This window comes from Drosophila subpulchrella, chromosome X (genome assembly GCF_014743375.2).
Source record: "Drosophila subpulchrella strain 33 F10 #4 breed RU33 chromosome X, RU_Dsub_v1.1 Primary Assembly, whole genome shotgun sequence".
Taxonomy (NCBI): Eukaryota; Metazoa; Arthropoda; class Insecta; order Diptera; family Drosophilidae; genus Drosophila; species Drosophila subpulchrella.
Window position 1 is genome coordinate 19,101,809 of NC_050613.1, and position 15,597 is coordinate 19,117,405.

General features: G+C 36.9%; 1 protein-coding gene across 6 annotated transcripts in view; it reads left to right on the forward strand.

Moving 5' to 3' along the window:
• Window positions 1–1,069: 1,069 nt before the first annotated feature.
• The window catches only part of LOC119558299 (ras GTPase-activating protein raskol), a 43,787-nt gene continuing 29,259 nt past the window's right edge, over window positions 1,070–15,597 (forward strand). For 2 of the 6 annotated variants that reach the window (XM_037871695.1, XM_037871696.1), the window contains exons 1-4: window positions 1,070–1,995; window positions 12,519–12,631; window positions 12,868–12,894; window positions 13,375–13,567. In XM_037871695.1, coding sequence (XP_037727623.1) covers window positions 1,917–1,995; window positions 12,519–12,631; window positions 12,868–12,894; window positions 13,375–13,567 — 412 coding nt within the window. In that variant the 5' untranslated portion in view covers window positions 1,070–1,916. Of the gene's footprint in view, window positions 1,996–12,518; window positions 12,632–12,867; window positions 12,895–13,374; window positions 13,568–14,996; window positions 15,034–15,597 lie in introns of those variants that run through there. The other 4 variants (XM_037871697.1, XM_037871698.1, XM_037871693.1 and 1 more) reach the window with 2 other exon arrangements.

Below are 15,597 nucleotides of genomic sequence, written 5' to 3' on the forward strand. Positions count from 1 at the left end.
CTGATTGGTGGTGAGTTTTGCAGCACTGGTTACTTGACCGTTTCAGTTCAAATTGGTTTTGAAATTTGTTTGGTCTTTTGAAAAGTAAATGTATTTTATTATTGCTATATGCTAGGTTACTAGCTAGTTGGTGTGCAGTAATAAATAGCAGATAAGGTGGTAAAAACCATAATCTCGTATTATTATTATAAACAAACATTTTGCAACACTGTTTTGTGTTTTTCGAGGCGCGCTTTTCTTACCGTTGCGCTTAAATTTGAATTTAAATGTAGGTAAGGGCTTATACATATGCTTCTGTACAGCTGTTAGATTACATTTTCTTCTGCGACTAACGTTATTGCACACCTAATCGATAAGTAAAATGAAATCTTTTTTCTTTATATTCAGTTTTATGTATATTAGTATCTATAACGGTTTTGTCTTTTTGGCACATTCAAAAAAGTTCAATTCAGTTAGGGTATTCCCTAGACGCTCAATTGTTGAATTTTGGTAAGCTGTTTGTAAGCTGCTCCATACAAACTTCATTTTGGTACATTTCTGAATTCAACAACCTTATTTCATTAGACAGCAATGGCAACTATGCAACATCTTAGTAAAATGTAATAAGAAAGTAAATATTAATTCATATTTATAATATTAATGTTAGACATTTATTTATTATAAAAACTAAAAAACATTTTTTGTTTGAAAATTTAACAAAAGCCACTTGCTGAAAGTTTCTTTTGAACTTTCAACAGCTTATGGAATAACCTTACTATATATTTGAACAGTCGGAAGGGAAAACATCGATAGACGTCGCTTAACAAGTGAAAAATGGAGATAGCAACAACGTAAGTGTCAGTAAAAAAGCGAGATTAAAGATTTCTGCGTGAGCGAGAGAGCAGCCGCCGGGCATAGAGATGTCAAGTCAACATGGATGTTATCGATGTTTCAAATACATCGATGACATCGATGTCTGACACTTACGGTTGCTTACGTTGCTTACGTTTGCTTACGTTGTGCTGAGCACAGCGCAGTCGGAATCTAAAAAACCAAAACATTAGCGGCGGTCACACCGCTCCGTAGCTCTGTAATTGAAATTTCAATCTGCCAACGAACGGTTCGTGCGCGCTTGTTCCGTGCGAGATTCTTGTACCTTCGTACATCCGTACCGTCACCACGGTGACCGGTGACGGTCGGGGTTTTCCTTTTCGGCTTTTCCAGCGCGATTTTGAAAAACCGCAGCGAAACCGTTTTCCAGCCGAATTGAATTTGAATTGTGTTTTGTTTTTTTCGAGTGTTGTGGGCGAGTGTCGCCTCCCGAAAAAGGGGCAGCAACAACAACAACAAGGTTACAGTTTCTGGACCGCGCACACACACACACATACACAGCTGAGCCGAAACATGCACATGCTTGAATTGTTGTTGTTGGCGGCGGAGTCGTGATTTAAAAATAATATGAAAACACCGAAATAAATTACACACACACACGCAGACGCACACGCACACAGGTGCAAAGTAAAGTTTCCGAATCGGAATCGTTAAAAATCAAATGACAACAACAACAACTACAGCGGCGGCAACCTGCTCTTGAGATCGTAACAAATCAAATCTCGGCTCGGATTTTTATTTGTTTTGCTTTAATCTTTTGTTTCACAATAACCCCCAAAAAGCGCCATAAGGCACAAGTGCAATAAAAACAAAACGACAAAAGCAAGAACAAACAAAATCAATATTCAAATTAACCAGCAGCAACAACAACAAAAACAACAACTCAACGAGAGTCGATAAGCTAAACGATAAGTAAGAGGAGCACGGACAGACGGGGGAAGGGGGGCGAAGGAGCAGAGAGACAGCGCAAGAGAGAGCCGGAGAGAGAGAGAACACAGCATCCGCATCCGCATCCACCTAAGCACTAAAATTACCACCCCCACAAAATGGGACGTCGAACTTATCTAAGCCGGGCCTCGGCCATTTCCTACCCCAGCAGAATCGAAGGATGGCTGGATGTCTGCGGTGAGTGGGAGTTACCTATGTGTATCTGCTATATCTATCCAGAAATAGTACCCAATAATCTGGGCTAATCAGCGAAAAGGATTCCAATCTAGTAATACCTTCATTTCATTACAAATACATCTGAAATTCATAGAAAAATGTAATGCTAAACATGATTATGGGATAAATAAGTGAGTGGGAGTTACCTATGTGTATCTGCTATATCTATCCAGAAATAGTACCCAATAATCTAGGGTAATCAGCGAAAAAGCATTCAAATCTAGTAATACCTTCATTCCATTACAAATACATCTGAAATTCATATGAAGAATGTAATGTTAAACATGATTATGGGATAAATAAGTGAGTGGGAGTTACCTATGTGTATCTAATATATCTATCCAGAAATAGTACCTAATAATCTAGGGTAATCAGCGAATGGGGGTCTCTTAAAAGTGCCCAAAACTAACTTCATTTCAAATACATTAGTACATCTTCAATTCATAGAAAAAATGTTATGTTAAACATGAATATGGGATAAATAAGTGAGTGGGAGTTTGAGTGGGGGTTACTCATGTGCATCCTAAAGTACAATCTAGAAGTACAAACTCAATACAGGGTAACAGGGGTTATTCTGAAAAAGGGGGTCTCGAAAAAAGAGTGAAAAACAGTGGTAATCTTATTTTACTTACATGTGAAGTTTACATGGAAAATGTTAAAATGTCGATCCTTAATGTATGTATCCTTAATATAATCAGCAAATAGGCATTGTATAACTTCAAAAAAACAAAAGTCAATTAGTCAACTTAAAACTAAACGAAAACACTCATCTGATTTATACAGCGCAAAATACATAAATACATTCACATAAGTGTAATCTTCACCCAAACAATCATTTCAATAGCATACAAAAATGATTTTTACAAAATTGACACAACTTTTATCATCCCTCTGAAGCCGCAATAAGCGACATTACTGGAAATTACCACTAAAAACCATATAAAATCATTTACTAAAGTTATATATCATTTAACAATATACTACCTTAATTCAACAGAAAAGTTCGAAATCCTAAAGAATTTATGGAAAAGAACTTTAAATGGTAATGGAAAATAAAAGATAAGGGAAAAACATCTGAAGGCTAGTAATGGTTCCCTAGTGTACGCTCCACCGAAAAACAAATGTATTTTCTAATCGCATCTCGGAGTAAACAATAAAAAACAATAATCTAATGTAAGAATGGGTAATTTATTGGAATTTCATTTTGGGCACCCCTAATTACGAATGACTTGTTTAATACAATCTATAAATAAATGCAATGCAATCAACTTAATTCAATTTTTAAGTTAAGTTAATGTATGTTATTAGTTATATATTATAAAACTTTAGTAACTCATAGAGTGGCCAGCAGTCTATCGAACTACCTCTAGTCAAATCACGTTGATAGAAAACATAGTTTTCGGAGTACGACAAACACCAAAGTCAAACCTAATGACCGACTCAAATTGTTTTTCACTTGGCCATAAATTCAACACCTTTTTAAAGTGCATTAAAATGGTGAACAAGTGTCCATAAGTTGAGTTTTTAATGTGACAGTTATGGGAGGTTCATCTCTGGGTTTTACTAGGGGTATTGGAGAGGTTCCCTCTCGGCGGATGCGGATGTGGAAGTGGTTGCGGATGTGGGAAGCGCTCTCTTAAGCTGAGTATCTTAGTATATTCGTATCTTCGTGTCACCTGTGCAAATTCCTTGGCCTGGGAAAAATACCTTTCCACATATTCGGGCAGGTTCATGTATGCCGTCGAGCGTTTTTCCCCGTTATCTCACATTTTACCTGTCGCAGGTTGTCGTTGACATAGTGAGGGGTTGGTAGGTTGGTTGGTTGGTTGGTCGTACGTCCCTCGGAAAAGGTAAAGCAGATAAAACACACGCACACACACCGAATAGTGCAAATACCCAGGCAAATAGACAATAAAGCCCCTGCGCAGGGCCTTTCATCGATGTGCAGGCGACCAAAGTGGCAAAGGTGAAGTGTCTAACTGGTCTTTAGTCGGCTCTTGAAAATTGCTTATTTTTACTTATTATAACTCTGAAACTGTTCATTGGATGGTTATGAAACTTATAGATAGTGTGTATGATACCTTAAAATACTGAAAACTGCAATTTTCAAAAAACTATGATGTTTCAAAGATGCAGTAGCTCAGACTCATAAGAACTCTGAAAATATTTATTGGATGGTTATGAAACTTAAAGAGAATGTGTATGATACTTTAAAAAAACTAAAAAAAATTTTGAGTCATGAATGTAAGGTTTAATTTTTATAAAATTTTATGATGTCTTTAAGCTGCATATGCATCCAAATCATAAGAACTTTGAAAATATTTATTGTATGGTTATGAAACTTATAGAGAGTGTGTATGATCGTTTAAAAAACTGAAAAAGCTTTAAGTTATCAATGTAATTTTTTTTTGCCGCCTGTAGCAGATTTGTGTGTGGGTATTTGGATTAGCATTGGGCATTGAAGGAACACGTACAACAAACAATTGGTAATATCATAGAAGCACACACACACACACTCCCATACAATCGTGATAAGTGGTGGCAACAAAGAAAAAATTGAAAAAGGCTACCTTCGCCTTGAAGGCAACTTCTCTTATTGCCGTTTTCGGATTTCGTTGGCTGCCTCATTTGCTTCATTTTTCCATTTTTTTTCTTACCTTACTGTTACGGTTATTTGCCCTCAGCGGAAGGAAGGTGTGTTTATTTCCAGGTGAACACAACTGTGTGTGTGTGTGCGTGCGGGTTGGTGTGTCAAGGTCATCGATGGCATTCTATGATAACCTTTTGCCTCGCCATTTGGCTTCGTCTTCGTTTTGCCTTTTGCCGTTGCCTTTGTCTATGACTCTTGAACTTTTGTTGTTGCCTTCCTGCACTGGGCTAAAATCCCACCTACAAAATTCGGTTGACAAACAAGAGCACAGATACTGACAGATACATACACTAAAAAAAGGTTCTCAGGATTTTGTAGTTAGTATAATAAATATAACAGATTATGGGATCTATTAATAATATAATAATAATGAACTATATAATGATCTATAATAATCTATAATAATAATCTAATTAATATCTTTACTGTAAGTGGGCGTGATATTCCCACAATATGATGTCTTTTAGGATATTACCCACACACATTAAAAGCATTATGATTACTTCTCAAATTCTAATTCTCATTTTAAATAATTTAAGAAATTAAATTTAAAACTGGGCTTAAATTTTATTTCAGTGCATTTCGAGTTAAGAACAAATGTAGGGGTTCGATACATATGGTTTTTCCTGTTAGTTCTTTTTTCTGTGGCTGTGTTGTTCTTTCGTGTTGCCCGCTGGCTTGACATCATTTCTGTCATGTTTCGTGTTGTAGTTGTCTTTTTATTTGGACGGTTGTTAGTTGGCACAGTAAATATAGGCTACGACGTACCCAAGATGTTACAGAACAAATTTCTTCACAATATATATAATTTTTGAATATTTGGTTATCAACTGTATGTTTTGAAGTGCCTACATGTGTAAATAGCAAATATATCTGATAACCTCACATTTTTTGTTAGTTGTATAATAAAACGATTCTTCATCTAAGAACTTTCCTAAAACATCTACTTCTCGATCAACTTTTTTAAAGAATATATTTTGGATTTATTTTCCCTCAATGAGAGTCCACACCGTACCCTGTTAACCCCACTTGGCTTTCGCTTTGCATGTCACTTGGCCATGTCCAAACTCTTCTTCTTGGCCGGTTTGGTTCGGTTCTTTGGGCTTTGGCGTTTAGAAATTGGTTATGGGGCCGCTTGCGTACAAAAAAAAGACCAGCAGGCCCATGCCAAAAGCGTTAAAAGGAAGACGGCGAGAAGAGGAGAAATCGACTGGGCCCAAAGGCAGGCCTTCGTTGGAGACCGAAGAGTGTGGAGAGAAGACTGGTGGAGTGTGGAGTGAAGACTGTTGGAGGAGTGGCCAAGACAAGACGATGGAGAAGAACGAGCGACACTCGAGTGTCGAGATGATGGCGTCATTAACTTGGCCGAAAGCTTTTGTCGCTGACACACTTTTGGCATTGCACTCGTTGTTGTTGTTGTCCGATTCGATTCGATTTTTGTTTTTTATGGGTTAGAGCGCCACCACCTGCTTACGCTAAAATTGCAGGTTTCAGATACAAATGTATCTCAACGTTGCTAGATTTGAAACGGGCCATTTGCGGCTTTTCCAAAAAATATTTAAAAGATATTCGCAAACATTTCTTTGAGCAGATTGTATTTCATTAGAATTTTTATGATGAAAAGTAATATTTATAATGTAATAATTTAGTAAAGTGGTATATGGAGAAAGGAAAATGCCGTCCTCCAACGACCAACGCTAATTAATTAAAATTCGCTGGTTCAAGTTCAATGATCCCCGTGCCCGAGAAACTTTCGTTTGAGGAAAACCTTTCCAATTGCAATCCGTCCATGGCCATAATCTGGCTGGGATCTGCCGCCTGCGAGCTTGACCCACTGCATCTGCTAGAAAGTGAAACATGGTCGGAGCAACTGGCTGGGATTACCTGTCCCCAGTTGTGCCCAGTTGCCCAGGTGCCCAGGTGCCCAGGTGAGCGAAAGAGAGGGAGGCAGGAAGACGGAAAGAGACGGCAAGAGCCGGGCGAGCTGGGGGAAGCTACTTTAATTTTCTATTTTCAAGTATCGAATGCGTTCGCTGTCGCCGCTGCAAATGTTGCCCAACAACTTTCTATGAAAAAATTCACTTTTTCCTCTATGACCAAGACAGCACACCACCTGAGTGTTTTTTGGGTCCAAAAGCCGGCTCTTTATTTGTTGTATTTTATTTTTTTTTGTTGGGCTTTTAGCAAATCGAACTCAAACAGATTAACACGTTGCCCGCCACTAAAAACAAAAGGGAAACTTCAGTGAAAGAAAACCCGTTTCGTTGCTATATATTTATATAGTATTTAGAAAGAGCGAAAGAAAAAAAGCGATTGTCCAGATGGGACTCATCGAAATCTGGGTTCCCAGCGGATTGAATCATATTTGGGGTGCCAAAACACTTGTTTCCCCCATACGAATCATATCAAAATAAATCCGAGCAGAATGTAAACACATTTTCTTTGGGCTGGGTATGCAAAAAGCAAACAGAAAAGTCGAGTGCAAACAAATCACAGCCGAAGAATTCGTCTAACAATCCGCAAAGTGTCGCATTTTAGGGGCTAGGGTTTTTATTTAGATTCGGTGCAATCGCCGCTTGGCCAGCTATACAGGTATTTATTTTTCTTTCTCGGAAATAAGGTGTCGATTTACCGAAACCGAAGTAAGATGTATAGAAAATTGGAGCTTTCGCTTGCCAAAGATCCACTGACTCGGGGAAAATAAAATATCAAACATCAGCAGTCGTTAGGAATGTTTAATAATGTGTTTTTCGAATATTATGGTTATAGTGAATACACTATATAAAATTTGATTAGATTAAAAGAAACACTATATTTTTAGAATACCTGTTTAAGAAAGAAGTTATTATTCCCTTCCTGAAATCAATTTAAAATCTGAACTTCCTCTAAATCAAAGCACCATCAAAAGAGCCCGAAAAAAAGATCGTGTGTGTATACGAAAAATAAAAAAAGTTCCAGCCAAACATTAGCGGCGATCACAGACTCAAAGACCTGTGATTCCCTTTGTCATATCACCAAAAAAAAAAAGAAGAAATATACATATAAAGTTCACAACAATGTGGGAGAGAAGTCGAAAGACTGGGAAAAAGTCGAAGGAAAAAAGTCTATAAATGAATTGACAAATCAAATGCAAGCAGGTCGCTATGCTATTACATGATGCGAAATCCAAGTTATGCTATAATTCTGCATTGTCTGGTTTTCAAGAGGGGGTAAAAAGTGGAACAGCCCGAGTTGGTTTGCTAGATTTCAGTCTCCGGTTTTCTTTTTTTTTTTTTTGCCCGTTTGTTTGTGTTTGATTTTTCGAACGTTTCGCATATTTCCCATAAACCTAATTAAATGCGTTTGTTCGTTCGTTTACGCAACGATTTGTGTCGGGATTGCGTGCCATCTATATATATATATACAGATGTCTGGGCCTATAACACACGGATATATCCAAATATATATATTTATATATGCATCTGGGTCGGGCGGGTCACCGCCCAAAATGCAACATGTTGTTTAGGGGCGGAGCAGGAGGGCGCCGATGAAGATTTGGGACAGCTGCAACATGCGGAAGCTATACCATAAATGGGGCACTTAAAAAAAAATCCGTAAATATTCGTCTTTGATTTTCCAGGCATCCAAATATTTTAGGAAAATTCGAAAAAAAAAAATTTTTTTAACACTGGGGTTTTTATAAAAACACTGAAGCTAACACTCACTAACTCATTAAAAATAATAATAAGTTGCAGGACTGGGATAAAGTCAATTAAGAATAAAGAAAATGATAAATTGAAAAGGAAAAAAACAAAAATTTTTTAAAATATTTTTAAACAATGCAGATATTTTTTATTAAACAAATGCCGAAGGACAACAATTTGGAAAGTGTATTTATTTATTGGATCGTATAATACATTTTCATCACAAAAGTTGGTATCAGAACTTTTAAATGTTGAAGGTGCGATCGTCACTAGACTTAAAACTCCTTAAGAGGGGTTTTTGTTTGATACATAAAAAATTTATAAAATAATTCCTTAGAACCATTTTACTTATTCAAATTATGGCCAGTAAAATGTAAAAATGAGTGAAAATACAATGTCTTGGTCCTTTTTTTTTGAGTGTGGTTTAAGGGCGTGCTGCCACGCCCCCATTTGTTTGAGGCGGCCGAACAAAACGCCAACCGCATGAAAACACATTTCTTTTTGTGGTTTAGCTGGCGACAATGGACAAGGGAAACAGCACACCCAGCCCTTCTTTAATTTCCCCCCTCACTCAACACCACCCCCTCTAGTTTTCCCCCCACCACCCCCTCCAGACACCCACACAAACGCACAGATGACGCACAGAGCATAAATTATTTTAAATTAGTTTTAATTGGCAATGTCTTTTCGTTGCGCCTTAACATTTAATAATTCAATTTTGTGGGATGCGTTTTTCGTTAGGTTAAGCCTGAAAGAAAAAAGAGAAATATATATGAATCAATCCGAGTTCCGATAGCAGAATGAAAAATTCACAACTCGAATAGTGGGGAATTGTACAAGATTTCCGATGATGTCATTAATTATGCGCGGTGATAGCGAAATGGAAAGAAAAATACTGCTGGAAGATGTGAGAAGTTGTCGGCATGGTAATGAGATAATTTCAATTAACGTGCCATTCTTATTGTGCAGTTCAGTGCGTTTCGCTGCGGTAAGTCGATCGTTAAATAATTGGAAAATTGGAACTCGTTGTTTAGAAAATTATGGCCGTAAGAAAATGGGCGATGATTGTTTTTGAGTGATAAAGGGTTAATTGATGGCTTTTTCTTGGTCAATGGTTATAACTATTTTCTCTATAAACTCTTTTGTTGCACTATAGAGAACTGAACTTCCTTAATTCAATTTAAAAAGTTTTCTTGACTAATTTTTTCTAATTATTTACTCTTTTTTTTCATTGGAATGTTATCTTAGGTCAGAAAGTCGTACTCATACATTTTTTTTATCATGGTAATTTGGCATATACATATATGACTAAACTAGCATGATTAAATATTTTATGTACTGGTCATAATTTTAGACTTGTATAAGGAAAAAAGGGAAGCAAACGCTTTATTCATCTGGAAACAATTTCATTGTTGACTTATCCGTGAATAATTTCGTAAAGTTACTAATATGTAGGATTATATTAATCTATTATGCAAAATCACACAATTCCATATTTGATTAGTAGCTATTGATTTGTTTTATTGTATGCTAATGCAACTATGGGCCAATTATATCCAAATTATTGCGCGGAAAGGCATAGTTTTTAATAATTTGAACATTTTTCCATGTAGAAATATTTGCTTAATTATACAGAATTAATAAGTTTAAAATTCTAGCTCCGAAACGCACTGTAAATCTTGGGAACTGTGTGTTCGACATTCATGCCGAGAAGAGGTTTACGTGGAATTAAATCTGTCAGTTGTATCTTATCTTTGTAGCTCCCTGACGGTCATATAAACATATATATGTATGTGCCCGTGCCACGGGGAAATGCACTGCAGAGCGAAGATAATTCACAGATTGTTCGAATACCAAACGAGAAAAAACCAGAATATTTTGTTTAGTGAAACTCTGAATAAATACACATATTCTTTTTATTTTTGAAGGTTATTTTACTCAAAAAAGAAAAGTATTTGAACTTAAATTTATTCATTTGAATGGCAATTTAAATGGTTTCACTAAATGCTTAACATTTTTGGTTAACAGTTTTGTATTAAAACATAACAGGAGCGTTTAATTTAACAAGTAAAATGATTAAAGTCATGGTTTAAATCTTTTTTCTGTGCTGAGTTAGAACTGATGGGTTGGGGGGCAAACCAAAACACTTGTTTTTCCACGTTTTCCACGCTCAGATGCCAGCTGATGGCCAGTGTTTGTGTGCGTTTGTTATTGACCAACCGCAAATCTCCGCTCGCCCCCTCAACCGCCCCCCTTGACCCCTCCCTCATCGCCACCTGTTTCCATGTGCAGAAAAGAAAAACCGCTGACACAGTGCATTGAACTCGAGAACTCAAAAAGCGAGAAATTCTTATGCAAAAAGCAGCAACAAAAAAATGTGAAAAAATAAGAAAATTTATAATAAAGAAACAAATGGCCAACGAACGTTAAAAAAAAAAGAAATATTAACGCAAACTTGCTGAGCAACCACTTCGTTTTTAGCCCCCTCTCTTTCGGCCCCTGGTCGCTCTATCTCTTTCTGATGCTTCGACGTCACCGCCTCAGTTGTTGTTGCTGTCTTCACAATTACTTACAATATTTATGTTAAATGGGCAGACGGCGCCGGACTTGAAAAATACGCTCACTCGCATGTACATTTGCAGCATGTGAAATAATTCGCAGCTTAAATAGGAAAAAAGTGGTGAACGCAACGAAGTCAGACTTCAAATACACTGGGAGAAAATCGTGCTACGGCAGTACACAGTACAAAGCTTCAAAACTTGTACTCTAAATTTCGTAGGGATTTTTAAACGATTGTGTAATTTACTTACCAAGAAATCAGTAGGGCATTTGAAATCACTTTGAAATGTCATTTTGGGTACCTAAAAGTATGCAAGAATATATTTTAAACTCACCAGTTCGAATCAATCATTCATTTCTTTATTCACTGCATACTTTTAGACACCTTTTAGACACATAATGTAATTTAAAAGTGATTTTAAACCCCATCGATTTCTGTGGCACCCCATTGAATTATTTTATTTAATTAAAACATACATGTAATCATATTTAAAAAACTAAAACATTTTTGATTCCTAAGAAAATAACCATTCTTATCATATTTTATTATGGATGCTTTTATTTATTTACAAGTAAAAACTTAAAATATTTTTTAAGGTGTGTCTTAGAATCTTGTAGTTTAAACTTCAGTCACAATTTCGGTACATTTTGTTAAAGATAAAAAAATTCTGTTTTATAAAAGCTTATAAGTTATTGATCAAATTCAATTAATTTTTTTTTCCAAAATTCGTTGATTTCTTTTTGTTCACGCGTGTCACGCCCACATCTCCATCAAGCTCAACTTCAAATTAAAATCATTTTTGTAGCTGCCTCACATTGTTATCTCATAGATAGAGGGGCAGAAAGAAGAAATGAAGAAGGAGAAAGCATGAAGAAGCCGCAAACTGAGTGAAACGAACTTTGAGAACTCAGACACGCAAGCTGGAGGCTGAACAAAAAATAGGCATTGGATCACAATGGCCGTTCAACTTGGCTAAGCAATTCACATTGTTGTTTCCTAGGAGCTACTGTATCTTCATCTTATCCCCCACCATGCCCCTCAAATAAATTCTAATGCACATAATTTGCACATTAGAAACGGCATTGCAGTCCAACGATCCAATTGGGACCGCAGTTTGCGATTGCAGATGCATAAATAAATAATCTAAGCCCAGAGTTGCGGCTGCTTAATTAAAAACACGCATGCGCCACATTTTCCGAAAGGTTTTCAGCACAATTACATGGCATCTACATGACGTTTGACGGTGTGCAATTTCAGATTTTTTCTCAAATTTTTATTAGTTGCTTTTCAAGTTGGTTTAATTTATTTTTAAATCAAGTTTGGAGATCAGTGATTTTACACTTTACATTTCCGTGTGTAAATAAACGGTACTGTGTCAATAAGTACGGCAATTGACATGCATTTTACATGTGGTGTAACAAATGAAGCCTGAATGTAGGCAATACTTTTTCGCTAACAGATGGCGCCACAAACTGATAATGTAGTTATTTTTTTAAAAAGTTAATATAAACATTTTTTTATAATAAATAAATAAGGAGCATTTTGTTATTTACTTTATAAATAATTTGAACAAATTACCCTTATCTTACAGAAACCGAAGGAGAATTAACTCGCTTGATCAAGACGCTTCCCTGGGGTCCTTTATATTGCGTCCTGCAGCAGGACGATCAGACATTCACAGCCTACTGCAGCGAGGAGATATCGGTGAGAATCCCTAGATATATATCCATAGTACACCTAGTATAGCCCAATAACGCTTAGCAACTAACACAAAAACACACACACCTGATCGTTTGTAAATCTGTAAACATATCAAGTTTATTGGCTTTGTATTTTCGTCTGTGTATATCTATTCCTGTCTCTCACAATTGCACACTATCGCTAACAAAAAATGGATGTAAACAAACCGCTACTACTACTATCGTTCTACTAACCTGTAGATATTCCCGGCCACGCCCAATAAGGAGGTGGGTAGTGTAACTCGAGGCGGAACTGAAAAAGCTCCCATCATAATTCAACCGACACGTTACCGTTTCCGAGTTTAGGTCGTTGGCGTGATTCAATTTCACTTCTTTCAGTGGAAATTTATATTGTCTGGACTTTAAATGACTGGCACTATAAAGATTTAGGAAATACATCTTTAACTTCGAATAAAGAAAAGTATTTGTTTTTTATTTAGTCTGTATAGTTAGGACCTTTTATTATTTTCCCAGCAAAAAGAGGACAGTAAAAATAATATATATATTATATATAATATATAAAAAAAAGTCTTACAGATCCTAGAAACAAGATTAACTTAGTTTTGATGAGTTTTCAAATAAGTAAAGGAAGTGTAACATCGAAGAAGTGAATTTGAAGCTCTTGTGATTGAAACGGAAACTGTGTCGGATGATTTCTTTATTTCCATAATGCTAAGTTATTTTTCATTTGCCATCCCTGACCTTTAGCGGGGAGATGTTTGCTACGAGGACATTCCACGGGTCCGATTGGATCGTGTTCGGCGGCCGGCGAAGGCTTTGTGGGACGGACCGCCGACCTTGGCTGAGGAAAATGAGGACTCCGATTCGTGTGTGGCCGGAAGCGGCGGGATGAGCGGCATCAATGACATCGTGCTGAATACGACGCTTTACAGTGAACTAGGTAAGTGTGAAAAGAAATTAAACCTATAGGGTGTTGTTTTGCAAAACTCCTTTCTAGCATTATTCTAAAACCCCAAATATGCAATATGAGATAAGCTAGTGGCAATTGAAAACTTGCAAAAAATAGGTTATTTTCGATCATTAATTGAGGGATTTATGTGAACTGAGGTTGATCTCAGGTGATGGTTTCCCTCTGATTCAATCAAGATATTTTAGAACCACTGCAGATCGGAAGGAGGTGATTTCTCAGCTACCCCTGATATTGGTATATCCCCCACATTCGAGTGTTATGCAATATATGGCATCGCATCAGGTGGATTTGATTTTGTTGGTGTGGTCAAGCGTCGCTTTAATTACATTTGACCGACCGGCAAGCTAGCTCATCAGTGCCCATCGGTAATTGCAGTGTTTTTTTTTATGTTTCGCTGTGGGTCCGTAACACTTTTCGATCGTATCATGAGGTGTGTGTATCTGTGTCTTGGGTTTTTTATATTCTGTGTGTGAGTAGTCAGGAAATTTGTTCGTACCGCCGTCGCCGCTGTCGTCACGCATGCCGGAGCATTGGGCACAATGGCGAACGGGAGGCGGTTTGGGGCTTGGGGTGGATGGAGTGGGTGGTTCGGGGCCCATGTGGAAGGTGGCCGTTCGACCAGCCGACACTCTAGTCGATGCCGATATCGCTTCAGTTTTATAGCCCCCCTTCAGGTATCTCATATGCTTATAACATCTTAATAATTTCTGGAGATTAAATTTGGCAGCCTAACAATATGCAGCAAATTTTTCAGAGCTTACACTCTTTCAAAACTCAATGTTTGGGATTTCCAAACAATTACTTTAACTTATCCAAAGTTCTGTTTGAAAACCTTTTAATGTAGGACTTCCATTTAATTATACTTATACATATGTTTATATCCTAACTAAATATATTTGTAAAACTTTTTTTAACTCGTGTTTTTTAAGGAAGAAATTATCCTATATAATGTTTTTCAGTAGATACAAATAACTCTTTTTTATATTAATGAATGGCTACAAATGATTATAGTTGTACATACATGAACATTGTGCATATACTTATACTATTTTTTAATACATTTTCAAACATAAATTTAATGGGTTTTAAAAACAGGTTTGGAAAACATTTTAAAATGTTCCAATAAGCATATTCACAACATCGGTAAACCGCTTTCCGGTTTTCATTCTGAGTTTCTCCCCAGCATTTGCATGTTTTCTTCTCTTCTCTTCCTTTCTTCTTCCTCTTCCTCTTCCTCATCCCCCATTCTCTGTTTGTTCCACCTTCCCAAACGTTCCATCAATGGAGCTCACAGCTGGGCGAGAGCAAGTGTGAAAGAAGTGGAAGGGGAGGGGGTTTCGTTCCGTTTCGATTCGTTTCGTGTTTGCTGGCGATTTCCCAGTCGTTTTCACTCGAATTTAAGCTTCCGGCGCAGGCGGTTCAAATCGCTCCGTTCGGTTCGTTTTGCATTGTTTTTATTTACCAGTTAATAGTTACAATTACTGGCCTGGCTTGGCTCCACAAAAAAATAATAACAAGGAAAACATTACAATACACTTTACGAAAATTTATATGAATTTTTTTTGAATATTTTTCTCGAGTGAAAATCGTAGCAAGAAGCATGGAAAATGGCTGAAAACATGGCAAAACTATGCGGGGCCTTGCCTGTATTTGTGCGTGTGCGTTGCGAATTCGAAAATGTTCTAAAAATAAATGCAAACAAAAACAAACAGAATGTGAAAATCGTATGAAATACAAAAAAAAAAAAAAAAACTGAGCAACTACAAAGGCAAACTTGCGAGTGCAAAACCCCCCAACCGCCCAACCCCCTTTAAAGAAAAACCCCGCCCCCGCATTCTGACATAGCTCATCATCGTCATCTGGCTATATAAATTCAGCAATATAAGCAGCCAGACATTGGTGCACAGAAAACATTTTTCATGTTTTCGAGATCGTTTTTAAAGTTTTTTCCGATATTTCGGATTGTTCTTTAGTTACGTTCGTAAATATTTTTTATTTTT